The sequence below is a fragment of the Amblyomma mixtum genome, chromosome 6, assembly GCF_055824585.1.
Source record: "Amblyomma mixtum isolate Tamu chromosome 6, ASM5582458v1, whole genome shotgun sequence".
In the NCBI taxonomy this organism is placed as follows: domain Eukaryota; kingdom Metazoa; phylum Arthropoda; class Arachnida; order Ixodida; family Ixodidae; genus Amblyomma; species Amblyomma mixtum.
The window spans coordinates 19,761,607-19,788,394 of NC_143017.1; the positions used below are offsets into that span (position 1 = coordinate 19,761,607).

The 26,788-nt window shown below is 51.4% G+C and overlaps 1 protein-coding gene across 1 annotated transcript in view; it reads left to right on the forward strand.

Annotated features, from left to right (window-relative positions):
* Nucleotides 1–9,860: 9,860 nt before the first annotated feature.
* Nucleotides 9,861–26,788, forward strand: part of LOC149338350 (uncharacterized) — a 62,108-nt gene continuing 45,180 nt past the window's right edge. The window contains exon 1 of the mRNA XM_089547623.1: nucleotides 9,861–10,135. Within this exon, the coding sequence (XP_089403749.1) occupies nucleotides 10,080–10,135 (56 nt within the window). The 5' untranslated portion in view covers nucleotides 9,861–10,079. The remainder of the gene's footprint in view (nucleotides 10,136–26,788) is intronic.

The following is a 26,788-nucleotide window of genomic DNA, read 5'->3' on the forward strand; positions in this document are numbered from 1 at the left end:
CAAAGCATTTTTTATACACAGTGGGCAGGGCAGCAGCAACAGAAAGCGGTTATCGCTACGATAGCAACTGGCAGATAAATAGTTACCAACCTGCGCAATGAAGCAAAATGGATTCCTGAGCATTGTGCTCGATGTGCTGCTGCCGAGCCCACTGGATGCCGGCGGCGATGAGGAGCTTCTTATATAGGCGTCGATACCCTCGTGATGTGACGTTCCCAGTGATGGCGCAGTCGCAGAAACGGTGGTGATAGGCACGCTGGGGTGGTTAATCAAGCAAAGGGTGGCACGTGCTGGAGTCTCGAAGCAAACGTCACTTGCTTGATATGAAGGCACTTCGAAGAAATCATAACCGAGGCATGATGGTTGTACGGGCAGCAAGACGGCCAAAACCTGCGCAATGAAGCAAAATGGATTCCTGAGCATTGTGCTCGATGTGCTGCTGCCGAGCCCACTGGATGCCGGCGGCGATGAGGAGCTTCTTATATAGGCGTCGATACCCTCGTGATGTGACGTTCCCAGTGATGGCGCAGTCGCAGAAACGGTGGTGATAGGCACGCTGGGGTGGTTAATCAAGCAAAGGGTGGCACGTGCTGGAGTCTCGAAGCAAACGTCACTTGCTTGATATGAAGGCACTTCGAAGAAATCATAACCGAGGCATGATGGTTGTACGGGCAGCAAGACGGCCAAAACCTGCGCAATGAAGCAAAATGGATTCCTGAGCATTGTGCTCGATGTGCTGCTGCCGAGCCCACTGGATGCCGGCGGCGATGAGGAGCTTCTTATATAGGCGTCGATACCCTCGTGATGTGACGTTCCCAGTGATGGCGCAGTCGCAGAAACGGTGGTGATAGGCACGCTGGGGTGGTTAATCAAGCAAAGGGTGGCACGTGCTGGAGTCTCGAAGCAAACGTCACTTGCTTGATATGAAGGCACTTCGAAGAAATCATAACCGAGGCATGATGGTTGTACGGGCAGCAAGACGGCCAAAACCTGCGCAATGAAGCAAAATGGATTCCTGAGCATTGTGCTCGATGTGCTGCTGCCGAGCCCACTCTCATGCCTCATGTCCGCCATGATGGTTTGTTCGTTGACCTTTGACATTTCACCTTAAATCAGTTTCGTCGAGGTGGCGCTACTGTCCGGCCACGTGACGTGAGGTCAACGTATGGCGCGTATATAAACCTGCGTAGTCGCTCTTTCATCATATGCCATAGAAGAAGAGTCTGTCTAGCCGTGCCAGAGCTATATCCCTCGACCTCTGGATAGAGCCGTGTTTAAATCCTGCCTAAGTCTGGCGAGGGAAAGAGCGCGGTTTATATTTTTACTTTCACTGTTTAAAAACAACCCGTTGCCATGCAATGTGGTAATATTTGAACGTCTATTTTAAGGAACATGAGCACTGGGAAAGCAGCTAAATGATATTTTTGTAAAAAAAAAGACAAACTGGCAGCTTTTTCTAAGAACTAATTAATTGAAGTATAGGGATATCATCTGTGAGCTCCTTCATTAGGCTGCATTGCACAAACAACAGTGTACTGGATTCGGACATTATTCCTGGATGGCGTTAAAGACTCCGTTACGCACGAAATCCGGCATCGACGTTCTGAGCAAAAAAGTGGCTTTGGCTTAACTCAGTTATTCTTCGATGTGCGCAGCGAGAGGTACGGTCAATCTAATTGTTTAGCTTAGTTATCTCTACAGCGACATCTTTATCGATTAGCTTGGTAGCTCTCACTGCATAGGTTTTCTTGTTACCTATCGTTAAGTTATGGTTACATTACAGACTACACATTTTTAAAGTGCAACACATTTATTTCCAGAGTCTTTCTCTTGTTGTTTCTCCATTGCTACAAAGACGGCCCAATGGTCGGTGAAGTAGCAAGCACCCGTCTCAATGGCTCCGACACAGTACTTTGAGGCCAAACTTTGTTCTTGTTTGGTTTTGGTTTTTTGTTTGTTCTTGTTCTTGTTCTTGTTCGTTCGCTCGTTCTTCCTCCGCCTCCTCGGCTCCCTGCCTCCTCTTGGTCTCATTCCGACGAAGAAGCCTGGCTTTTTTTCAGTCTCTCCGACTCACTTTCCATATCTGCCGACAAATCCCACCCAGCCGTTCTATATACAGGGTGTCCACAGTAACTTTAGCCAAGGGTAAAAAATAAAATATTTGAGGTAGGCCAGGGAACCACTTACATACATCCACCAACCGGCTTGCGCATCATAGGCAATTTTTCGTTTTGCGGTTAATTAATTAGCAATTAAGATAATTTTTCTAAACGCGTAAATATTGACTTTAGACAGCAAATGTGAATAGCGAAGTTGGAGAGCACCTTCAGAAACCCCCCTTCCATTGATTCGCGATAAAGAAAGCCTCACGTGTATCTTTTTTCCGAGCTCCAAACAAAGCCCGCGAAATACAAGAAAAATCACGTGACTAGCGCATTCGGGCGCCACGATTGTGCTGCTCTCAACCGTAGCTTGAGTGAACGAAATGAGCTGCTGGCAAGGCGCGACGACCCCAATGCTCCGTCAGGCCGATTTGTCAACGGTGGGTGGGGCGCCCGCGCGAGCCAGTCTGCAAGCATGATGGTGCAAGTTGCAGCAAACGCGCCGTGCATTGTGAGCTATGAAATGGCGAAATGTGACTAACACAAATTCAACGAGTTTTATTCGCCACTGAGAGGCAGAAGAAAGGGTACGGCTCGTTCTTCTGCAACTTGCACCGTCACGCTTGCAGACTGTCTCAAGCGGGCGCCGCAACCACCGTTAACATATCGGCCTGGCGGTGCAATGAGGTCATCGCGCCTTGCCAGCAGCTCACTGAAGCCACGGTTGAAAGCAGCAAAATCGTGGCGCACGAATGCGCTAGCCACGTGATTTTATTTTTTTGCATTTCGCGGGCTTTCTTTGGAGCTCGGAAAAACGATACACGGCAGGTTTTCTTTATCGCAAATAAATGTAATGGAGGTTTCTTAAGGTACTCTCCAACTTTGCTATTCACATTTGCTGTCTAAAGTCGATATTTACACGTTTACAGAAATGATCTTAATTACTAATTAATTAATTGCAAAACAAAAAATTGCCTATGATGCGCAAATATTTGAGGCCTACCTCAAATATTTTATTTTTGCACCCTTGGCTGAAGTTAGCGTGGACACCCTGTATACGGTGCAACGCCGGCTGCTCCTCGGTTGTTGCAACGTGGTTTCACCGCCTCCCCCTCTGACATCATGCCAGATGGCTCGACGAGCGGCTGTTGCGACGCAACAGCTCAGCTCTCGCTGTGGCCACCGGCCAAAGCGAAACGGCGAGAAAACGGCCAATGTAGCTTTCGCTAAAAAATCACGGGCATGGCTCTGGCAGGTGGTCCCCAGAGAGCAACCTAGGGGGGAGGTGCGCCACCTAGGTCACGTGACCTTGCGGCATCATCACAATGTGTCAGCCCGATAGTGAGCAAACTCCCGACCTTGGAAGGCGGCAGTTAAACTAATGATTGGTCACTCGGGAAGAGAATTAATCTGGCCCGCACAAGGCCCACCACTGGGAGATCCAGCCATCGCAGGGCAGTGGGCCATCGCTTATCCGCTGGACCACTGTGCCAGAAGGGTGTGAGGACTACCAGGCATCTATATGTGTAATTAGAGAAGGACCTTGGTAATGTATGGCAATTAGTACATTGCGATATCGCGTCATGCCCTTAAGGTGGAGCTTATTGCCTCACGACTGCAATTTTTTATTGGTGACCGGCAGCCACATAATAACTCAAAGCAAGCTCACACGAAGTTCTCCAGGTACCTAACCTCTTACCCAAACGAAACGCTGCATGAGCGTCGCTCATCGTCGTTCATTTTCATCGCCATCGGAGAAAAGCGGTTAGATAATGATTTGTGAAAAAAAAAATAATCTCAGTGGGTTTGCTTCAGACAGCGCCTCTGTATTTTGAAAAAAAAAAAAATGAATGGGTTTATTCTAACTTTGGTGACGCAATAAGCTTGGTAACAGTATGTACCGTTAAGGACTCGTTTAGAAGCATTTTCTTGCTACTGGAACTCTCTCGCAGCATCAAAACATGGGGTTATTGTTTAGCTAACAGGCACATTCTTTTTGTCTCTCATGTACCCGGAGGATTTTAACAAAATTAGGGTGCCGTGCAAAGGCGATAGAGAAGACAGCTAGTTTAATTAGCGATACGGACAACGATTCAGGCTAAAATTCTGGTCTCCCTGAATTATCCAGGTGGAGGTCCCTAGTATGCGACCCCAGTGGCGGTGGCCGCCGCCCGGGCGCGCCCGACTAAGGCTTGTTGGGCCTGTAAGTCGTGGCAGCCGAGCAGGGTAGCCTCCCAGTCCTCCCGGGTTACCCTCGGCCATGTGAAGGCCTGAAGAAGGCGAATGAGCGGCTCCATCTCCGCCTTCTTACCAATACATTTCTGTGCCCGGCAGAACTAAAACATTTTGACCCCTCCTTTAACGGCAGCTGCCCGTACCTTAGTGCGGTGTCTTCTGACACCTATCACATGGTGTGGGCCTGCCCCTCCAGCCCGGCTATTCCCCCAATCCTCAATCCAAACAAAGGGGCCAGCACGAGGCGAGATGTGCCAGTGCTTCCCATTGTACTCCTCGTCCAAACGGAGCAAAGTCTAACGTCTCCACCAAATACAAATATTACTGTATCACACGGCCACTCTGCGCATGCGCGTCTCTCCTCCTCCAGCTCCACTGGTTGAAAATGAACCACCAGTTCCCACTGCGAATGATGTTGGCTACAGGCTCCAGATGATGGCAGCTGCCATGCACGCACTTCCCACTTGCCAGACGTAGAACCGGATCGCGCCTGCGTCTCCTTTCTATGTCTGCCTTCAATCGGTAGCAGACGAATTTGCGACGCTCTCCAGAGAGCGCCGCCTTTTTCAATATGCGGGTTGTAAAATTCTGGCCTTTAAAGACATTGACATTCAGTTTTTAAAAGGTTCTAAGTCTTAAATTGAATCTTAAAAATCGGGAATCCAAAAGCTTACAATATTACTGAAATAATTTGAACTTATATTTACATTTAGCTATAAGATTAAAGATTCACGATAAATTTGCCTAAGCAAATAGCCAAAGCGGCACATCGTGCTGCGGATTCGGCTTTAGCGGCGATGAAGGGAATGCTCTCATCGTAGAAGAAACAAAATGGCAGAAAAATTAACGTGATTAGGCAAAATGCAAATTAGTTGCACGAGCACTTTGAATTTCATTTCGATTTCAGCTCGAGGTTCGGTTTTAAAGGACAAGCAGGCTTCAGACAAATATCGGCGAAATCAGTGAATAGGCACCTTGGTACACTAAAACTAGAGGGGATACTGCAGTTCCTCATTAAGGACATGAGACAATTTCTTTAATGGCTTAATTCCCATTATGCGGCTCCCGTCATTAGCTATTCGACATTCACATATCGCTGGGAGTCCTTATACTACTTCTGGCGCAATGGTGCCGCGGTTATGCGATGCTCCAATGCCCTGCGATGGCAGGGGCTGCCAACCGTTGGGACTGTGAGATCATCGTTGCTTTTTTCGAGTTCCCGTAAGGCTAATTTTTGCAAAGACTGTGCTTCGGAATGTTGACGATCTCTAGACTAATAAGCTTCTGCGCAGCGCCAAGGTCGACAGGTCGCAGTTGTCTTGAATTTATTTAAATTATTTTCATCGCCCCTGCCATGGTGGTCACCTGCTTATTCGTGACAATGGCGCACGGACTTTGTCGCATTAAAATAGGTCGGCCCAGTTTCATGACTACGCCTGTTATTCGAGATGAATAATAGGTGTGTATTTGTGAAAGAGCTGCCACAGAAAAAGACAAACTGCTTCACCACCCCGTTTCTACAACAACAGCGTGAGCAACTCGAAAGTGAAATCAGTTTCAGTGCTGTGTTTGAAAAAATTGTTCGCAAGAATTTATGACGCAGTAGAGAATATTGGCTCAAAAATGGGTAACCAAAAATATCCTTCGGAATGAATGCGGTGTGCGTGTTTAGCGGGATCGCAAATGCAGAACCCCCCTCGCCAGTACAGCGCAAAAACTCGTTCTTGTCTGCTTGGAAACGATTTGTTTTTCATTTGGAACAGGTTGAGTGGGTTTTATTGTTTTTATTGTTTTCAGCCTTTAAAAAATTACGCCACTTCCGTGTGTGACGTGCCTACAAAAGCTCCGTCAAAAACCTCGAATGCAATGTCAGTAAATGATTCCCAGCATATCTCTTCCAGAGATACCGCATCAATAAAAACGTTGTGCACATTCTCGAAATTCGCACATTAAGAAAGATAATGCCAATTTATTAGCTTCATCCTAAGCAAACTACATACAATTCTCTATTTTTTAATTCCGGATTTTCGACCTGTCACCACACTGCCGCGGCGACAGCAGATGTATTTCTGTCTCTGCTACGTAGGACCAGAAACCGGCGATGGCTAAATCGCAGAATAGTGACACCCGTAATGCGAAGGCAAAATAACCGATGGGCGTAAAAGGTAACGGAGTGCGCCCGAAGAGAAAGGCAAGCGTAGTAGGGAGCGGCAGAAAGTGACATGGGTGGATGAGATTAGGAAGTCTGCAAGGAGAGGTTGGCCGGGGCAGGCACAGGACGAGGTTAAATGGAATGGTATGGGAGAGGAGTTAGAGGCGGTCAGTTGGGAGCATGCCGGAAGGACTACAATGCGCGGCGGATACCGTGCAAAAATACACTAATATTTGTTTACTCCAATGCGCACCTAGCACATCGGAGTAACTAATATTTAGCAAGAAAGAAGACTCCGATCTGGTTACGGGGGAGCGCAAATTCAAGAGGTACTACTTGCGAAAATCTTAGGTCTCTTAATCGACGACAAGGGCAACAACGTGGAAATGATTTGGTGATTGCAGGCAACAATTGAGCAAGTGGCAAGAATGATAAGCAGCGTATCAAACCAGAAGCTTGGACTTAGAGGAAAAGACACCATTAATTTAATACAGGCTTTAATCGTGAGGAGGACCGCTTACACAGCACCATATTTGAAATGAAAGATAAGTGAGTAGAGCAAGTTCGACGTCATAATACGCAAAATATGCAAAAAAGCACTTTTTATCCCTGTAAATGCATTAAGAGAAAGTCTACTACACATGGCCATTCACAATACTGTAGACGAAATTATTGAAGACTATTTGATCTCGCTAAGGATGAGACTACCAGGAAGCGGGACAGGAAGGGACGTTCCCGATAGACTAGGGCTTCCATGCATTTGGTCTACGGAGGACAGACAGGATTTGGAGGACCGGCCAGCTTAGGAGCAAGACCGAGGTGCAGCCCATTTCGAGAAATATGCGCCCCGAAATTCGCAAGAAAAGAAGAATGGATAGGGTGAACGCCATCAGGAGAACATGGGATGGGATAGAAGAGGACGTTTACATGGACTCGACAGGACCGGTCCACGCGATATGAAGCATAGCATGCACGGAAGCGGAAGGGAAATTAGTTAATGTGGCATCAATTCGATGCCAGGGAGTCGCCGAGGCGGAGCAGGCGCCGATTGCTTCGGCGATTGCTTCGGCTGATTGATGGCTTTCCGGAAGATGTCGTGTGCACCTACGGACTAACAGACTGCATGTCGTAACTATAGCAGAGGAAGGATTGGCAAACACGTATACAGACTACTCAGAACTAAAGAAAACACAGACTTCAAATCCATTGTCATATGTACTCCAGGAAACCCTGGGGATGTTGGAAACGAAGGCGCTCAAGTCGTTACATCTGGTTTACCCAAACATTTCGCAGGAACATAAATATTCAGAACCACTATTGAGCTTCAACATTTGAGATTAACGAGAAAAGTGTACGCCGAACCGCACAAAAATATAAGCATTGAGCAAGGGATCATTCTAAGGAAATTGCAATCAAACACATCATCATCATCACCAGCCTGAGTACGCCCACTGCAGGGCAAAGGCCTCTCTCTCCTATGTCTCTCCAATTAACCCTGTCCTTCGCCAGTTGCGGCCACCGTATTCCCGCAAATTTCTTAATCTCATCCGCCCACCCTAATTTCTGCCGCCCCCTGCTACTCTTGCCTTCTCTTCGAATCCACTCCATTACCCTTATGGACCAGCCGTTATCTTGCCTTCGCATTACATGCCCTGCCTAAGCCCATTTCTTCCTCTTGATTTCGACTAGGATGTCATTAACCCGCGTTTGTTCCCTCACCCCCTCCGCCCGTTTCAGATCTCTTAACGTTACAACTATCATTTTTCTTTCCATAGCTCACTGCGTTGTCCTTAACTTAAGCTGAACCCATTTCGTTAGCCTCCACGTTTCTGCCCCCTAGGTGAGTACCGGTAACATACAGCTGTTGTATACTTTTCTCTTGAGGGCTATTGGTAAACTGCCATTCATTATCTGAGAGAACATGCGTTCCACCCCATTCTTATTCATATCGAATACTTGCGTATAGAAATCCATTCAAATTCAGCTGTATGTTTCCAAATTCGTCGATCCGCAATGCGCCTTCTACTGTGGAGTGGCTGACCTATACCATATGCTATGGGCATGCCAGAAAAAACCAGCTAGAGTAAGAATCAATAACAGAAGAACTGAGGTATGGGAGGCGGCGCTGTCGAGCTCGCATTGGGAAGACCGACAAGCTTTCGGTGGTGAACAGGTGAAAATAGGCGGCAAACCAAATGCGCTCCTGCAGTGAGGGTCCACCCAACCACTCCATGCATTAAACGAATTTCTCTCTCTCTTTCGGCGGGAGAGGCTTTTGTCGCCCAGAAGGCGTTTTTAGCCTGCTGCTGAAGATGAAGAATTAATTAGCATTCATGATCTGAAAGAACCTCCCAAATGCACTCCAGGTAAATATTATTCTTCTAGTTATTTCACTCTTGTGATCCTGACATGCGGTCACAGCCTGCCCTAACCAGACGTAATCCCTTAACATTTCCAGGACCTCGCTACAGATTGTAAACTGCTGTTCCCTTCTGTGACTGTTGTGCATTACTTTGGTTTTGTGCATATTAATTTTTGGACAGACGGTACCTCGCTGTCAAACTCGTGACTTAAAAATTAATTCAGCCGGTAAGTCTGGCTCATTTAGTGGAACATTATGTTCTGCGAAACGCTGAAGAAAGGTCAAAGGATTATACAATTTTTCTGTGTCAGTTTGTCATGCAGTTGCGTAAGAGCAGCCAATATCAAGAACTCAGATTACCGCTTCATGTTTAGAGACGTTCCAAAGGTTCCACTGGACCGCGCTTTGAACTAGCGCAGGTCCATATGGTGGCGTCATCGAGACCAGAAATACAAAATAATTCAGTGAAGATGAATGGAAAATGAATCAGTGATCCCGAGCAGAGTCCTTGACCCGCGATGGACCCCAGAATCTTTCTCTGCTAATAAGGACCCGTGGTTTGAATCCCACTACAGCCCGCTTTTCGCTTCACAGAGAGCAAAAGCGTGCTCCGGGTAGTCGTTTGAAAGACGCCTTTAGGTGCTCGTATCCGACCGATGCTCTAGAGTAGACTGAAATCTTCCTCACGCAAAATTTTTCCCGATAATGCTACTGGTCAAGACAAGACCTACAGACACAAGCTTTGCACTGTTAATCCCGGCTCCGCCGCGCAACTTGAAGGGCGTGCAAGCTAATGAAGACGACGAGCAAGCGCGCAGTCGGCAACGTCATCCTCTTCGCCACATCAGTCGGTCGCCTATTTTGGCAGACCGTCGCCGACGTTTGCAAGTCATCGCTCGCGATTCAACCCAGAAGGTGATAACCGCGCCGGGGTTTTGCCCACTCACTCTTTTTTTTAACGAAAGAGTGCAAGAGAGAAGTCGAGGACGCAGAGACGAATGATGGCGCATCCCGCGTGCTAAGCGGGCCTCGAGGCTTCGGGCGCGCAAGCATCTTGCCTGCGAGCGGGTGCGTCGCTGTCCACGTGACGACGACGTCTCGTTCCGCGGCTCGCTCGTGTCTCAGAGCACGCATTCGATTCGGCGTCACGCGGAACACAGCCTCGGTCCAAGACACAGCTGCCATCGCCCGGCTGAGGCTTCTGAGGACTACCCTTTGACTCGCTCCCATGGCTTCTGCGGACAAGACCAGCAGCGCACCAGAAACGCCGACGAGCCGAAAGAAGTGAGTATGCCCGGCACGAGTAGAACCTCGGGATATTCTAGAGAGGGTCGCGCACCAACGCGACTCTCAAAGCGTGTACTTGCAAGCACCCCCCCCCCCCCCCTTCTGTCCAGCTGTTAGCAAGGTCATGCAATGAATGAGTTTTCTGAAAGCGAAACCGCGCCTCGAAACTAATGCAACGAATGAGGGCTGATCATGCAGGAATCCTGGCTTCGAATCCTGAGAGCATCTTACTAGACGTGTGTGGAGGCACGCGTTTCGTGTAAAAAGCATCCGTGCTGTTTCCAGTGGCGTGTCGTTAGCTGCCTTTCCCTCAGCGCAGCTAATAAATCGAAGGCATCGAGATCATGCATTCCCCACTTGACTGGACCCGCCGCGGTGGCTCACTGGTTGGTGCGCTTGGCTACTGCGCAGGAGTTTCCGGGTTTGAAACCGGGAGGGGCAAAGAAATAAATATTGAAGACGATTACGTTACCTCCCAATACGAAATGTGAGCGCAGCTCATCAGCTGTTCCAGCTTTTCGATCGACTATGGCAAAAAATTCGAGCAAGACATGTATGCACAATTGATTTGGTTTGGTCTAGTTTGGTTTATGGGGTTTAACGTCCCAAAGCGACTCAGGCTATGAGCGACGCCGTAGTGAAGGGCTCCGGAAATTTCGACCGCATGGGGTTCCTTAGCGTGCACTGACATCGCACAGTGCACGGGCCTCTACTGTGCGATGTGAGTGCACGTTAAAGAACCCCAGGTGGTCGAAATTTCCGGAGCCCTCCACTACGGCATCTCTCATAGCCTCAGTCGCTTGGGACGTTAAACCCCATAAACCAAACCAAACCAATTTCACATACATGACTTCTTGAAGACGATTACGTTAGAATTACAGACGTCTACTTATTTTTCACACCTTTTCTTCAAGAAACACACCACTAACAGTTTTTGTTGACCAAGCAACACTACGACTGCCAAAGCGAGACCTCAGGTGCCCGCCGTCACGCCGTAGCTACGCTGACCTTGTTTCAATTGGTCGAAATGGTCGTGGCGTCACAGTGCGCGAATTTCAAACGGGGCCAATTGTACTTTGGCTAGTTATCATGCAACCGATTAAACGGATCGTATAGTGATGCTCCAAGTAAGTGGGACTGAGTTTAGTTTTGCTTAATTAACCAATTAGCATAATTAACCTTTCTAGACAGACCAGATAAATAAAACCGAGTAAGAAATTGGTCGAGTTGGGGAATCGAACCTGGGTCTTCGATTCGAGTCAAGCACGCGAGTCAAGCACGAGTGCGAGTCAAGCACGAGTGCGAGTCAAGCACGCTAACCACTTCGCCATGCCAGCTTTTTTTTCTTTATTGCCTGCATTTGACACGTAACATTCAACAAAAAAAAATCAGCATAACACTAAACGCTATGTTTGGAATGAACAAAGGCTGGTCCTGTGGATATGGTGTCTTCGTTCACTCCCATCTTCCTCCATTCCAGTTACGGCGAGGTTCAGGTGTCCACCGAGAAATGCGAGACAGACACATTTCCTTTCCTCAAAAACCAATTTACCGACGAGCAAAGTGTAGAGCCGAACGGGCGATGGCGTTCTGTGGACTCCCTGGCAGCGTTGCAAGACGCTGTCGCGTTCCACTCTTGGAGGTGAATCTTTAAAGGTTGCGCAAACACCGGACAAACCACAAAGAACAGTCACAGAGACACACACACACAACATCTTAACCTCATATCAGTTGCACAAGCAGCAACACCGCGCTTAAGGCTTTCGCCTCATCGCACTGTACGTCAACAGAGTGCCCCCCTGAATTTTTTATTGTCATGAAGAAAGCTTTGTGGTCGGAGCAATAGATCGATATATGCTCAGCTTGCTGCACCAATGCCTGGTTCTTAAAGACGAGGCCTACGCAAGTATTTCGCGAGCTTGTCACAGCCGGGGAAGCGTTACGAGCGAGAGGAACGGCATTTTCTCCCGCATAAGTGTTAATAAATTGCTGTTCGTATTTATGCTGTTCGTAAGTCCCCGCCCAACACTGCCACCCTGGCAGGTGGCAGTTAGTGATTGATCGCCAGAGTTCTCTCACCGATGTCAGCGCTAACACATGCCGCCCACAACTCTCTCTCATCACCCCACGTACCTATAAGCGCGATTCAGGCATCCGCTGACCAAGGGAGCCACTTATGCGGCCTTCCTTTCCTTAAAATGATCAAAGCGTAAAAAAATTCAGGGTGTACTTTGACTGTCTAAAGTGCGTAGAGACGAAAGCGTTTTCCGAACCACTTTGACTGCCTCCGAAGCACTGGTGACACAACCACTAGATGACGCGCACATAATGACTAATTACTAAGCAATGACATTACAAATCAATGGCTAACTACTGATTATTGACTAATTACTAAGCAATAACATTACAAATCAATGGCTAACTACTGATTATTGACTAAATACTAATTAGCTGCTAATTAATGGTGCTTAAGCTTCGCTTTTCGGAGTGGAACGCGACAGCGCGTTTCTTGCAGCGCTGCTAGGGGGTCCCTACCCGCCGCGGTGGCTGAGTGGTAAGGCGCTCGTCTACCGAGCCGGAGTACCCGGGTTCGAACCCGACCACGGCGGCAGCTCTAAAACACTTTGGCCCTTCTTTCTCTGGCAGCTGTCCGCACTGTGCGGAGAAGTCTTCGGACATCTACCACATGGTGTGGGCCTGCCCCTCCAACCCTGCTATCCCCCCTCACCCCAACCCAACCCGGGAGGACTGGGAGGCGACCCTGCTCGGCTGCTCTGACCTGCAGGCCCAACGGGCCCTGGTCGCGCGAGCCCGGGCAGCGGCCGACGCCACTGGGGTCCCGAACTAGGGACCTCCACCTAGTACTTGTGAGGGCTGGCCCCCTTTGGGTCAGTTCATACCTCACCTCCCGAAGTTTATCTGTAAATAAATGTTTTCCACCACCACCACCACCGCGTTTCGATGGAGGCAAAACGGAAGAGGCGCCCGTGCGCTGTGTGGTGTCAGTGCACGTTAAAGATCCCCAGATGGTCGAAAATATTCCAGAGACCTCCACTACGACACCTCTTTCTCTCTTCTTTCACTCCTACCTTCCTCCCCTTACGGCGCGGTTCAGGTGTCCGCCGAGATATGTGAGACAGATGCTGCGCCATTACCTTTCCTCAAAAACCAATTTACCTATTGAGGGGGGTGGTGGTGAAAATACTTTAATGAAACAGTTTAGGAGGTTGTAGCGGCGGTTGGAGCAGCCATTGGCGTAGGCTGCTGTCCGGGCTCTTTCGATGAGTTGCTTTTGACTCTTTTCGTCCGAGCTGGTCAAAGCTGCCTCCCACCCCTCCTGCGTTGGCTGGTTATTAACACTGATCGCCTGATTTCGTTGGCAGGCCCATACCATATGGTACAGGTCCTCCTTCTCCCCAAAGAATTTGCATTGTGAGTGAAATGTCTCCTGGTCTATGGCATGCAGTCTTCGTGGGTTGTTGTAAGTGTTGGTCTGTAGCTTTCGGAGGTGTTGTTCATCCCCTTTATCTAGTGTCTTAGCCGGCGGAAGTTAAACCCTACGGGATAATCTTAAGTGCTGAAGTACAGGGTCTGTTCTGAAAGTAGTAGGACTGGTTTTTTCCTGGGCGAACGAGCGGACGAGAGGTGGTCTGCGCGTGCAGGATTGTTGAAGGGGTATATTGGGAATGCTGGGGAAAATTGGCAGTCGGCTCTCGGAGAGGAGGTCGCTTGTACTGTAAACCCCTGTCGAAACGTCTCGTCACGCAGAATTGTCGAGCGTTTACTGGAACAGCGATACGCGATCAAATTTTGAGTAAATCTTGGTAAAACGGGGAAAGAGACTCACAACATCGTTTTTAGATCACGAGGCGGGCTGCAGCTGGACCTGCTTCCACCCCGACAGCTACGAGAGGCCATCCTCCAAGCGGCGTCCCAGCTTAAGGAGCCAGCGCGTACCCAAATCAGGGTACACCCGGTCAACAACACCTGCACCGTAAGCACGCCCCTAAAGGATGACGCGCTCGCTCTGGTTCGGGTGAACACCATCACACACCAAGGCAAGGAATTCGCCGTAGCACCTTATATAACCCCGCCGGACGGAGCAGTACGCGGAGTCATCTCCAATGCTTATTGGAATGAGACCCCGTCAGAGCTCCTGCAAGACCTGCTCACCGGCAACCCAGACGCCCTCATCGTGGACGCCCGCCGAATGGGCTCCACGCGTTCCATCTTAATAACTTTCCGGGCTGGACCTGTCCCACGCGCCGTCCTTTATGGAGGAGCCCTCCACAGGTGCACACCCTATCGAGGGCATATAGACGCCTGCACTAACTGCCGCGTCCCTGGTCACCGGGCAGACGTGTGTGTCCACCCAAGATCCCATAAGTGCCCCCGCTGTGGGCAGTCCCACCCAAAGGAAGATGTGCCCTCATGCACCCCCAGCTGCATTCTCTGCGGAGGCCCTCATATGACCGGCACCGGGAACTGCAAGGGACGGGGCCGCAAACTAGCGTCCCCGAAGAACGCTCTCTCTCCTCCGGGTACATCGCGGCTTTCCCGCTGCGATCAACCAGGCACAGCCAGCAGACGCAGCTCGACGGCTTCCCGGTCGCCTTCTACAAGCCGGCAGAATGGCAGCAAGAACGCCACGCGTCTCACCTGGGCAGACCGCGTTTCCGGCAAAACCACCCGTCAACCCCCACCACCCCAGTCCTCCCAGGCAGACCCGAGAGACCAGGAACTCAAGGCCTTGCGTGACGAGGTAAGCCGCCTTTCCTCTCTCCTAAGCACCCCCGCCCCCTCCATGCCCCCTCAACCCGCACCCCCTGTCATTAATTCGAGCTCATCATCGACAGACACTTCGAGCACCCCTCCTGCAAAGAAACAGCGCACCACAGACGCCACACCCCCTCCCGTGCCCCCAGAAATAGACGCTAAATTAGCAGCACTCGAAGCAAAATTTGACCATAAACTAAAGGAGCTAGACGCCCGCCTCGAGGCCAGATTCAATCACCTTGCCGCCGCCCTCACCGAAAAACTTGAGCAGCGCATGGACGCTATGCTTACCAAGATGATGGAGCTCTTGGAGCATAATCTTACCCATCGCTTCACCCAACTTCAAACCCCCTCCACTCCCCCCATCCTACCTCCACAAGCACAAAACACCTTCCCTGAGCCACACATACCAATTGACACCCGTCTTAATACCCTCCTCAATCCCCCCACCATCCAATATGGCGGGGGGGAACACTAATTATCTCCCCATTATAACTTGGAACTGCCGCGGCTTCCGGGCAAAGCGCGCAACTCTGCAACTTCTCCTTCTCACCATCACACCCACGCCCCACATACTTCTTCTCCAGGAGACTGCACACCGAGCAACCCTCCCCAGCTACACATCTACACACTCGGATACCACTAACACACCCAGGGCGTCCACACTCATCCACCGCAGCCTCACCTACAAAACTCATCACATTACGTCTGAGACGCCCTGCGTGATCACGGAAATTATACATCACACACATTCACTTCCTTCTATATTTATAGCAAACATATACCACCCCCGTCCCTGCCGATGGCCCCGCTAGAATCACTTCTGCGAAAGCTACACCATCTAGCAGGGAAACATCCCCTACTCATCGGTGGGGACTTAAACAGTCAGCATACTGACTGGGGATACACAACCACGACACATCGAGGTCGCAGGCTCTGGCTGCTCCTGCAGAACCTCCAACTCACTGTGCACAACACGTTTCAGACGCCTACGCGGATCGGCAACAGTGTCAGCATGGACACCAGTCCGGACCTGACGCTGAGCCGCTGTATCCGCGGCGTTACCTGGAACAGAACACAACATACACTGGGCAGTGATCATTACATTATACAAATCACTGTCCCATACAAACCACCCCGTCACGCAAATATGACACACGAACTCATTAACTGGGATGCCTTTCGCGCTGCACGCACCGCCCTCCCAGACACTCCCATCGCAGACATCGATGCATGGGTGCAATCACTCAAGCATGACGTTCACCACAACACACGACACATTCAAACTACAACCGAAACACCGACCCTTGACACACGCCTAGCCCACCTCTGGGAGGCTTATCACAGCATCCTGGAACGCTGGAAAGGCAACAAACACAACAGAACGCTTAAAAAGCGGCTGGCCGCGCTGCAGACACAAATCCAACAGCACTCTGAGGAGCTCTGTCGATCCAACTGGGGACAGATATGTGACGGCATCGCCGGAAACCTGTCCAGCAAACGAGCATGGCAACTCCTCCGACACCTCATTGACCCCACACGCACCAAATCAGCAGCACAGCACCACGTGACACGCCTCACACATGAACACATTGACGATCCCGACACCCTTCTAGACACACTTCAAACCATGTACACATCTCCAGGCGGCCCCATACCTCTACCGCACTACACAGGGCAAGCAAATCCAACACTCGACACCGACATCACGGAGACGGAAGTCAGAGCGGCCCTCCTGACTTTCCGTGCCAACTCCGCACCTGGTGCAGACCAAATCACAAACTCCATGCTCCGTAATCTGGATGACCAATCGATCACCCACATTACGAAATACTTCAACGAGTGCTGGAGGGAGGGTAACCTCCCGCAGTCCTGGCGCCACGCGAAGGTAATATTTATACCAAAACCCAACAAACCACTCACCACTCAAAACCTTCGCCCGATTTCGCTAACCTCATGCCTCGGGAAGCTCCTCGAGCATGTTGTGTTAGCGAGACTCACAAGTCACATGGCGGACAACAATCTCTACCCGCATAGCATGGTGGGATTCCGCCCTCATCTATCCGCTCAGGATGCCATGCTGCAACTCACACACGACCTTTTTGACCCGCTTCTTCCAGGTCACACCAAGGCAGTCTTAGCTTTGGATCTCTCCAAAGCTTTTGATCGCATTGAACATCAGGCGATCATGACTGCTCTATCCCCATTGAATGTGGGTGTGCGCACGTATGCCTACATTCAAGCATTCCTGACTGACCGCACGGCTGAGATACACTTCGGGCCTCTGTCTTCCACCTCCTACACACTTCAGAGTATCGGCACCCCTCAAGGGTCCGTCCTTTCCCCCTTTCTCTTTAACATAACCCTCATATCCCTCGCCCGGAAATTGGCAACTATTCCCCACCTCAAGCACACTCTTTATGCCGACGATATCACCCTGTGGACCACCCACGGCAGTGACGGCGACATAGAGAACACCTTACAGGAAGCAGCCACCCTCACCCAAAATTACGCACGGACCATCGGACTGTCTTGCTCCCCAGAGAAGTCCGAACTGCTCCTCATCCGGCCTAAGAACCACCGCTGTCCCCGCTCCCCCATTGCCATTGAATTGAATGGTTACCCGGTACCTGAGGTTGGCACCCTCCGTGTATTGGGCTTGCACATCCAGAACGATGGCAAAAACACCACTACCCTCAAGAAACTCAAGCAGGTTGCAGGCGCGATATCGCACCTCATCCGCAGGGTTTCGGGACATCATAGAGGCATGAAGGAGCGCGACCTATGTCGCCTCATTCATGCCTTTGTCCTCAGCCGTGTACTGTACACTACCCCATACTTACAACTATCCAAACATGACATAAACGCTTTGGATGCTTTGATTCGCAAGGCATTCAAGGTAGCACTTCATCTTCCCCTCAACACACCCACAGACAGATTACTAGGCCTGGGCCTCCACAACACGATCGGGGAACTCGTGGAGGCCCACCGACCGGCCCAATACATCAGGCTCACAAAAACTTCCACAGGTCGGTATATCCTGGACTCCCTGGGAATCAAAATACCGGCCAACGACCCAACCCTTCTCGCCATCCCACGATCCCTTCACCGAGAGCTTCTCATCAGGCCGCTCCCGAGGAATATGCACCCGTCCCACCATGAGCAGCGCCGCAGAGCCCGTGCGAAGGCACTCCATCGAGCGTACGGCCCCCAGCCGGACGCCGTATGGGTGGACGCTGCCTGCACGGGTGATGAAGCGACAGCAGTTGCGGTGGACTCCTCTTCATCCACCCTCCTCACACTACCTCTCCCTCCAGATACGTCCCCAGAGGCTGCAGAGGAAGCCGCCATTGCACTTGCTATAACCCGCATGGAAGCCCGGTATATTTTAACTGACTCTAAAACTGCGATTCTAAATTTTGCTCGAGGCCGAGTTCATGTCCCTGCTTTTGGCATACTGGACTCGCCCGATGCACCCCCGCCCCGCCAAGTGGAGCTGATATGGGTGCCTGCACACTCCGGGAATCCCGGAAACGAGGCCGCCAACCTTTTAGCCCGAGGTTCTTTAAACCGGGCTCAGGTGGCCTCGGATCGGGGATTCACGAAGGATCGCATGCACTCATTCAGTGAGCTGACCCAGGCATACAGAGGCTCTCGCCAGCTCTACCCCCCGCCCCACCCCTCCCTAGATAACAGACACGCAACACTCTGGCGCAGATTACAAACACATACTCTCCCGTCGCCCCTTACCCTAACCCACTATCATCCCTCCTTCCCCACTCCTGCTTGCGCCCTATGCCCAGAACCCTTCGCTTCTTCCCTCCACATCCTTTCCCTCTGCCCGGCGGACCCTCCCCCGCGGGACCTAGAGAACCTCAAGACCTGGGAGGACTGGGAGACCCTGCTGCATTCGGAGGACCCGGCCGTGCAGACCATCGCCACCGGCCGTGCTGCCAGTGTTATGGACCTCAGGAACATAAACACTTGAGTGCAGTGGGGTCGTGCGGGGACCCTGGGGCGTGCCCCGAATTCCTTTGTAAATAAAGTTTTCTCTCTCTCTCTCTCTCACAACATGATTAAGGAGGCCTACGGTGACGCTTCCATGGGTAGATAAGGTGTTTTTTGAGTGGCACAAGCTTTTTCGAGAAGGTAAGCAAAGAGTGGAGGAAGACGACCGCTCCAGACGCCCTTCGACCAGCAAGACCAATGAAAATCTGTAGCGAGCGAAACATTTACTTAACAGTGATCGTAGAATGAGTATCAGAATGATTGCTGATGACTTGAGCATTCCTCAAACACAACGTTTTGAGATCGTGACAAAAAACTTATCCATGAGGAAAGCGTGCGCGAAGTTGATGCCGGGAGTGTTGTAAGAGGAGGAAAAGGCCAACCGGTAGTATCTTCTTCATCATGTGAATGAGGACCCCAATTTTTTGCCCAGCACAAGGCGGCAACGCTGCCTCAGCCCCCCTACAGCCTCGACTTGGCCCCGCCAGACTTTTTTCTATTCCTGAGAATAAAATCGACGCTCGAGGGGAAACATCACGGATTGGTGGTGGTGGTGGTGAAAACATTTATTACGAATGAGTAGGAGGTATGTTTGGATCAGCCCGTAAGGGACCGATCCTTACAAACACTAGGTGGAGGTCCCTAGTATGGGACCCCAGTGGTGGTTGCCGCCGCCCGGGCGCGCCCGACTAAGGCTTGTTGGGCCTGTAAGTCGTGGCAGCCGAGCAGGGTCGCCTCCCAGTCCTCCCGGGTTGGGTTGGGGATGGGGGGAATAGCGGGGTTGGAGGGGCAGGCCCACACCATGTGATAAGTGTCAGAAGACACTGCACTACAGTGTGGGCAGCTGCCGCTAAAGGAGGGGTCAAAATGTTTTAGCGCTGCCGGGCACAGCAATGTATTGGTGAGAAGGCGGAGAAGGAGCCGCTCATCCGCCTTCTTAAGGCCTTTACATGGGCTAGGGTAAAGGCGATGACAATTTTGATATGTTGTAATATCTTTGAATGTATAGACCGGATTAAAATCGGGTTCCTGATCGGACGGGGAGGAGAAAACAGCCCGGTGAGAGAGCGCGCGGGCGGCTGCGTCTGCTGCCTCGTTTCCTGCCAACCACTGATGAGCAGGGGCCCATATGAGGTAACGGTGTGCGGGGTCCGTATCCCGTATGCAATTTTCGATAGGCTAGGAAGGGAGTGCAGCCTTGTTCGACGTTCCGACAGGCCCCTCGCGAGTCGGTGATTATGTATTTTGAATTGGAATGTGAGGCCGCGAGAGCAATCGCGACCTCTTCTGCTTGTGTTGCACTGCGGGCTCTGAAAGTTAGGCCGTTAACTGTGTTGCTGTTGTGAATTACCGCGGCCGTGTACCATCCCCCGTGGTGAGGGCCGGAGGCGTCCACGTAGTATACACCTGTTTTGTTGCCATAATATTGGGCTAGCGCTTCCGCTCGTGCCAGGCGCCGACCATTATGGTCTTCATGTGACATGTTTGCTGGAAGAGGCCGCACGTGGAGGGCACGTCTCCACAGTTCCGGGATGCGAATCCTGTCTTCCATTGGAGGGGTGTGTTGGATATGGAGTCGAGCAAGAAGGCGGCGACCCGACTCCGTTAGCGACAAGCGCGTGTACTGGTTTGTAAGGTGCGCCTCCCGGAGTTCCCGGAAAGTATTCACCACCCCAAGAGCCATAAGCCGGCTGTTTGAAGTAGTGATGGGGAGGTCAAGGGCACGTTTAACAATTTTGCGAAGGATGACCTCAAGGGCGTCCTCCTCTTTTTTCCGTATTTGGAGATAAGGAGTCGAATAGAGAATTCGACTGGTTACAAAGGCGTTTGCCAGCCGCAAGGCATCCTTACTTCGTAACCCTCCGCGTTTGTTGGAAACCCGGCGGACCATGCGGCCCACCTGGTCCCCCACCTTACGGAGTTTGGCCAATGTAGTGTCTGGCCGCCTGTGTTTGTGGATGTAGAGTCCGAGTACCCGTATCTCATCACTTTCGCGTATGGGACCACTCTCAAGAGAGAGATATATTTTAGTTGTGCACTTCTGTGAGGGGCGGAGGTGCACAAATTCCGATTTTTGAGGGGAACATTGAAGACCGCAGCGGCGGGCGTAGCGGTCTACTATCGTCGCCGCTGTTTGCAGACTGGTTTCAATGTCTCCTGTGCTGCCCTGCGTGGCCCACAGAGTGATGTCATCGGCGTACAGGGCGTGCTGCACGCCGGCGACACCACCCATCTGGGCCGGCAGGTGCATCATAGCCAGATTGAAGAGGTGGTTAAACAGGCCGTGACGAGGGAGCTAAACAGCATTCCGGTCCAGGCGTTGCTGGAGGCGTACGAAAACTGGGAAGCTCATTGGCAGCAGCATGCATGTGCGGAAGGGTGCGCTGCCTTGAAAAATTGTAATCTTGTGTACTATTCTCTTGAATAAATTGTGTTTAAAAAAATGAGTCCTACTACTTTCAGAACAGACCATGTATGTCATTGTAAGTTAGTAGTGGGTAGGAGGGTCCACGGCATCCGCACTGGGTGCCCGGGGGAGAAATGCTCGTGCTGAGACATGTGCGCTATCGTTCCCTGGGATGCCCTCGTGACCTGGTACCCATATTAAGTGTTTGTGTGTGGGTTGGTAGCCACGGGTGTAGCTATCTTGCAAGATTTTAGCTGCTAGCGCTGCTAGCGCTGCGACCCTGCCCCTGAGGTAATTACGATACGCTTTCTGTGAATCTGTGAGAATGTATTCGGAGCTAGTGTGTGTTGCAGCTAGAGCAGTCGCCACTTCTTCCGCAGCCAGTATGTCCTGGCTAGCCAGTACTAGTCCGTTGACTGTTTTATTTTGGTGCACTACCGCGACGGCCGTCATTTCCTGCTTGGGACCCTCAGCATCAACTTAGAACACGCCCTCGCGCCCGCCGTAGTGTCTTTTCATGGCTTCGACTCGTGCTTGTCGTCTTGACTCGTGTAAAATCGTGATGCATATTCCTGGGTAGTGGAGCTGCCTTGAGTTGTCCTCTCCATGAGGCTGGGATGTCGGTTTTGGTGTCTAGCTGTCGGGGGAAATTGATGTTTAAATCCCTCAGGACTTGTCGGCCAGTCCGAGTTGTGGAGAGCCGTACCGCCTGCGCCGTAAGGTGTGCCTCTATCACCTCATCGATCGTGTTGTGCACACCCAGTCACAAGAGCCGGTCCGTCGATGTCGCAAGAGGGAGTCCCAGGGCCTTCTTGTAGGCTGTTCTGATTATGATGTCAAGGTTTTTGATGTCACGCTTCTTGAGGCGGTGGTAGGGCGCTACGTAGATGACGCGGCTTACAACGAAAGCCTGCACCAGTCACAGAGTATCTTCTCGCATCCCTGATTTGCGCGTCGTTATCCTGGCGATCATCCTGGTGACTTGCTCGCTCACGAGCCGTAGTTTCTGGAGGGTGAGAAGTTAGTTGCTGTTGTTATTTATGTACAGACCCAGTATCTTGAGGGTCTGAACTTCCTTTATGGGTGAGTTGTCTACACGGATAATGATGGTGTCCTGATTCTTGCGTTGACGGACGACTACGAGTTCAGATTTTTCGGGTGAGCACGTTAGTCCACACGCCCGTGCATAATTTTGAACTGTTGTCGTCGCTGTTTGTAGTTGTTCTTCAATCATTCCCATACTACCCGTGGTTGTCCAGATGGTTATATCATCAGCGTACAGGGCGTGGCGTATGCCCTGTACCTGATTTGAAGGGATGGGAGATTTAGGAGTACAATGTTGAAGAGAAATAAGGATAGTACTGCCCCTTGCGGAGTGCCTCCCGTGCCCATCTTCACTTGCGTTGTGTGTTTCGTGCCGGCGCTGATGTTGACGGTTCTGTGCGTAACGAAATCGCAGATGTACGAGTGGACTCGCTGGCCACAGTTCGTGCTGTGTAGGTTGTTGAGGATTGTGGAGAGTGACATGGTCAAACGCTTCCTTGAGGTCGAGTGCTAGAAGCGGTCGGTTACTGTTTGTGCATGCGGGATCAGTGACTTCGCGTTTGATTCGCAGAAGCACGTCATGGGTGGACAAGTGTTCCCTAAACCCAAACATCGTGTGTGGCAGTAGCTCGTTGTCCCTACACAGCTTTCAAGGCACGGATCACGAACTCGTGGATGAACTCCGCGTCTATATATCTGCACCGCGAGAGACCCACAACCCTACCATAAGGAGTACCGGGGCCACCAAACGAACACCTAGATAGACTTCAATTTGGAGGAAATCATTGCAGAACTAGCAGATATTCGCCGAGGCACAGCTCCGGGACGAGACAAAATTACGGTCGGGTTCTGGCTAACCTCGGCACAGAGGCTCTGCAGCAACTCACGGATTACATAAACAAATGCTGGCGCACCGGCACCATTCCACAAGCATGGAAAACAGCCAATGTACACTTTATTCCGAAGCCCGGCAAGAAAATCAGCATCGAAAACCTGCGCCCCATATCCCTCACGTCGCGCGCAGGCAAACTCATGGAAAAGGCAGTCCACACCCGTGTCTCCAACTATCTTGATGGCCAATTTAGGGAGTCCGCGGAACGCCACCACCCGTTCGGCATGATTCCTTGCCCTTTGAACACAACGCTTCTTGAGGTTGTTGTTGTTGTGACTGAGAGAAGGATGAAAAGGAAATTGCATGGGCCTGCCTACTCGCTCGAGCCAAGCCACCACCGCTGCCACGTGCAGATAGAGGGGAGTTAAACGATCAGAGGAAAGAGAAAAAGTAAAGAAAAGACGCGCGTCGCAGCAACAACTGCGTCCGCCGGAGCGAAAGCCGCGGAGCGAAAGGCCGAAGCCGCGCTCGCCGAAGCGAGGACAGAGGAAAGGGGCTAGTGCAGTAATTCTCTGTCATATCGGTGGACACCTGAACCGCACCGCGAGAAAGTGGGAGTGAAAGAAGGAAGAGGAAGAGGGGCCGCAATGAAGAAAATGATAATTGTATTTCAGGAAAGGAATTTACGCAGTAACTGTCTCGCATATCTCGGCGGACACCCGTCATCCATTTGTAGAGGAAGGGAGGAAGTGGGAGTGCAAGAAGAAAGAAAATATGAAAATTGTATTTGAAGAAAGGAAATTACGCAGTAACACATATCTCGGTGGACAAAAGCGTGGTGGTGGTGAAAAACATTTATAATACAATAAATATTTACAGAGAGGTGATTGGGGTAGGCCCTATTGGCCCTTTCCCCTAACAATACTAGGTGGAGCCCCTATTCCGGGGCCCCATTGGCACCCATTTGGGTCTTTAGGTCCTGACAGCCGAGCAGGGCCGCCTCCCAGTCCTCTCTGGTGGGGTTGGGGTTGGGGGGGATAGATGGGTTTGACTGACACGCCCAAACCATGTGGAAGGTGTCAGCCACCTCCCCACAGAACTGGCACGCGCCATCAAAGGATGTATTGAAATGTTTAAGCACCGCCGGGCACAGTACAGTGTTAGTAAGAATTTTGATGAGGAGGCGCTCGTCAGCGCGATCCAGACCCTTACAAGGGGCCGGGTAGCTCCGGTGCTCCTCCTTGTAGTAATCGGTGATTTGTTTGAATGTAATGGCCAGATTGTCTGATTGGGAGTACCCTTCCAAGGACAGGGAGATTGCCCGGGGAGAGAGTGCGCGGGCGGCCTGATCGGCCTGTTCGTTTCCCTGGAGCCCCTGGTGACCGGGGGCCCAAATCAGGTTGCGTGGAGTTGGATCTTCAGATCGACAGCTATATTCCAGTATGCGCCAGGCAAGCGGGGGAGCCCAGCCCAACTCGTAGTTCCGACAGGCCCCTCGCGAGTCGGTGATGATGTGTTTCGACTTGGGAGTAGTGAGAGCAAGAGCAATGGCAATCTCCTCCGCGTGTGTTGCGCTGTAGGCTTTGAAAGTGAGCCCGTTGACTGTGTTTGTGTTGTGTACGACTGCGGCCGTGTACCACACCCCGTGGTGTGGGCCGGCAACGTCTACGTAATACACATGTTCTTGGTTACCATAGTATCGCGCCAACGCTTCCGCGCGCGCCTGGCGACGACCGCTATGGTCTTCCCTAGACATGTTGCGGGGAAGGGATCGGACCCGGAGGGCGCGTCTCCAGGGTTCTGGCACTCTCTCCCTTTCCTCAATATGGTAGTCATGTTTGATGTGTAGCCGGTCCAAGAGGCGGCGACCGGACGTGGTCTATGCAAGACGCGTGTATTGGTTGACTAAGTGGGCCTCTCGAAGCTCCCGAAATATGTTCACCACGCCCAAGGCCAGAAGTCGCTGGTTGGACGTGGTGACCGGGAGGTCGAGAGCCCGCTTGATGACTTTCCGGTGGATGACCTCCAGTTGGTCATCATCATGTTTGCGCAGGTGCAAGTAAGGGGTTGAGTAGAGGATTCTACTCGTTACGAAAGCATGGGCAAGCCGCAGTGCATCCTTGCTTCGTAATCCACCCCGCTTGTCACGCATGCAAAAGCGTGACCCCTTTGCTGACAGCCTTCTGCCCGCCGTGGTAGTGGTGGTGAAAACTTTTATTTGATGAAATAGAGTTTGGGAGCCACAGAGTGGCCCCGCTACATGGTCGGCGTCCCTAGCCCGGACGAAGCATCGTCTCTCGCCCGTTTCACCAAGAGCCCTTTGGGACTCAGGTGAGGAGCAGTTGAGGAGGGCAGTCTCCCATGCCTCTCGGGAAGGGGGGAGGTGGGGATTTTGAGTACATGCCCACACCATGTGGAAGATATCACAGGTCTCCCCACAGTGCGGGCATCGCCCATCCGTGTTAGGATCGTAATATTTTACGATTGCAGGACAGAGTAGAGTACGTGTCGGCAGGCGCCTTAAAGTTTGCTCCTCCGTCTTACTAAGCCCCTTTGGAGGGGCCGGGAAAAGGCGTTTGTAGTCGCTATAATGCGTTATTATTTCCCTGAACTGCAGCAGCGTCTGGTTAGTCTCCGAGCCAGCAGAACTGGGATGAGGAGCCCGGTGAGTATGCGCTTGAGCAGCCGCATCAGCGGCCTCATTACCTCGTAAGCGCTGGTGGCGGTGGCTCAGTGGTTACGGCGCTCGGCGGCTGGCCCGAAAGACGCGGGTTAGATCCCGGCCGCGGCGGCCGAATTTCGATGGAGGCGAAATTCTAGAGGCCGGTGTGCTGTGCGATGTCAGTGCATGTTAAAGAACCCCAGATGGTCGAAATTTCCGCAGCCCTTCACTATGGCGTCCCTCATAGCCTGAGCAGCTTTGGGACATTAAACCCCAATAAACCAATAAACCAATGAACCTTCCGTCGACAACGATGATGCATTAAAGGCTTTGGACTTAAAACGCCAACACCAACGGTAATGAACACTATGACCGCCGACGGCCTATGGCTTCAGAGACGCGTTTCTGGCACAACGTTGTTAACGCCTGCAGCCCACATTTCTCTCTCATTCCACTACGTACCTGTGAGTGCGATTCAGGCGTTCGCGGAACCAGGGAGCCCGTTATGCGCTCTTGCTTTCCTTAAAATGACACAACGTTGTGAATTCCAACGCATGCAACGCACATCTGTCACTGCCGCCAAGTAGTAAGTTGGTAAATTGGTTTTTGAGGAAAGGAAATCGCAGTATCTGTCTCACATAGAGTGCTCAGCGAGTTTTATTGGCCAGGAATGCAGGCCGATACCAAGAGATTCGTAAAGTCTTGCGACGTATGCCAGCGGACTCTACCCAAATGAAAGGTAGCGACAGCTACATCTCGGCGGAGGCATGAACCGCGCCGTAAGGGAAGGGAGGAAGGTAGGAATGAAAGAAGCGGTGCTTTGTAGACCTGATCTAGCTGAACTAGCTGGGTACCACGAATATCAAAACGCAGACGAGTTGGCTGTGTCGGCAGCAATCGAAGTTGGGGCGTCACCGAGCC